The sequence below is a fragment of the Eumetopias jubatus genome, unplaced genomic scaffold, assembly GCF_037043125.1.
Source record: "Eumetopias jubatus isolate StellerSeaLion01/CBP00866 unplaced genomic scaffold, mEumJub1_p1.0 scaffold_1, whole genome shotgun sequence".
NCBI classification, from domain to species: Eukaryota; Metazoa; Chordata; class Mammalia; order Carnivora; family Otariidae; genus Eumetopias; species Eumetopias jubatus.
The window spans coordinates 197,753,655-197,755,624 of NW_028274807.1; the positions used below are offsets into that span (position 1 = coordinate 197,753,655).

The window sequence follows — 1,970 nt, forward strand, 5'->3', positions numbered from 1 at the left end:
ATGGCTAGAGGAACACAGACCTGAGGGGATTTGAACCATCTACACCCAATCCATGTGGGACCAATGGTGAGTAAGCAAGAGACAGACAAACCAGGCTTTTTAGGGATGTCCCCATAGATATCTTAGGATGTGGGGATCCCCTGGCATATGAATACTCTGGGAAGCCCCAGAAGCTGGGGATCTGTGGGATACTGAACAGACAGGGAGGGAGGGCAACTTCACTCTTGTCTTTTCCCTAACTGCTGATTTCAGGAGGAGGAGCAGCCTGAACAAATTAATGAACAAATTGGAGATGAACCTCAGCAGAAAGAGGAGCCGACTTGGTTATCCCCAGAATTACTGACCTCAGAGAAGAAGGTGGAGGTAGGAGGAACCCTGACTTGGATGCCTCTGGTCCTTGTGGTTAGTGTTTTTTGCATGATCCAGAGCTAAGAACAGGAGTAAACTCATTCTTGTTTGTTCTCTTTCCCCATTTTTTTTTTTCAGGCTGAAGATGTAGATACAGTCAAGACAGATAAAGTGGATGGTGCTAATAATGGAGATAGACAAGTATGAGCCCCTCCCCAAGGCCACACAGGGCTGGGGCTGGGAATATAGGGGCTGTGTTTGTGGAACAGAATGGCCAACATATGGGAAGCTGGGCTTAATCAATAGTGTGGTGTGCATTTGAGCTTGTGCGTGCATGTTTGCTTGTTAATTAAGGCTTAAAATGTGAAAGTCAAGAGAAATAAGGATGGGGAAGAGATAAGAGGTAGAACTTTATGGGGTGGGGGAAACTTAATACTATAACATGACAGAGGAAGAGAACAGGTTGTGGTTTGGAGCTGGAGTCAAGGATGAAAGGACAGAATTAGCAAAAGATGTTACTTCTCTAGCAAGGGGGTGGGGTCTGAAGGGAAGGAGCACAGGTCCTGATCAGTTGGGCACATTCAGGTGGAATACGTAACTCTTTGACCCATAGATCTTGCCCTAGGCTGGCCAACTTGATCCATATAAAACTGGGTAGACAGGGCAGATGTACTCCCATTTTAGAGATGGGGACTTGGAGATTCAGAGGTCAACATGTGTCCATGCCCATTAACCGAAGAGTGGCAGAGACAAGACACCTACCTGGTCTTCTGGTTCCAGCCAGTGCCTGTCCAGGGCTCCTGAGCTCCAGGAGAAGGGCTGCTTGTTGATAGGGAACCAGGGTTCCTTTCTGGCATGCCCCAAGACTCAAGCAGGTGGGGAACATTCTCTGAATGCCCCCTCTTTTTTCTTGCAAGATCCCAGGAAACCAAGATAAGCCCTCTACCAGTAATCCAGAAGTCATAAAGATCCAGGCCTGGTGGCGGGGCACCCTGGTGCGCCGGACACTGCTGCACGCAGTAATCAGAGCATTGGTCATTCAGCGCTGGTGGAAGAACATCCTGACAAAGCTGATGGAGAGGAGGCGGCGTGCAGCACTGGAGACCTTTACACGGAACGAGTGGGCGGCAGTCAAGCTGCAGTCCTGGGTCCGCATGTGGCGCATCCGTAGGCGCTATTGCCGTTTGCTCAAAGCTGCCCGCATTATCCAGGCCTACTGGAGGTGCCACTCCTGCACTTCCCAGGGTTTCATCAAGGGCCAGTACAGAGTCACGGCCAACCAGCTGCATCTCGAGCTAGAGATCTTACTGGGCTCAGGGCCTTGCATTGTGTCAGAGTGTATTCCCCTCCCAATAAAGCAGTGAAGTGGTCTTCCCCCAGCCTCTCTGTTTGACAGGTTCCAGGAGGTCAGGGCAAATGATGGCAGATATTGGCATCTCATATGCTAGCGCTGAAGAATGGGAAGGGGTTGTCTGAGGATTTTGGGAGGAATTCTGAGGCTTTGCCCAGACTGAGCAGAGACTGATTAATTTGCAAGTTCTGCCATAAGTTGAAAAGTTGGTGGAAAAGATCTGCCATGTTGGCCAACTCAGGGAGCATCCTTCATGTAAATTGGTGCCCAT

The 1,970-nt window shown here is 49.7% G+C and overlaps 1 protein-coding gene across 1 annotated transcript; it reads left to right on the plus strand.

Moving 5' to 3' along the window:
- On the plus strand, positions 1-1,712 carry IQCF1 (IQ motif containing F1). The gene is given in 4 exon segments (XM_088022096.1): positions 1-66; positions 253-363; positions 487-549; positions 1,266-1,712. Coding segments are annotated over 4 exon segments (687 nt in total).
- The last annotated feature ends 258 nt before the right edge of the window (positions 1,713-1,970 follow it).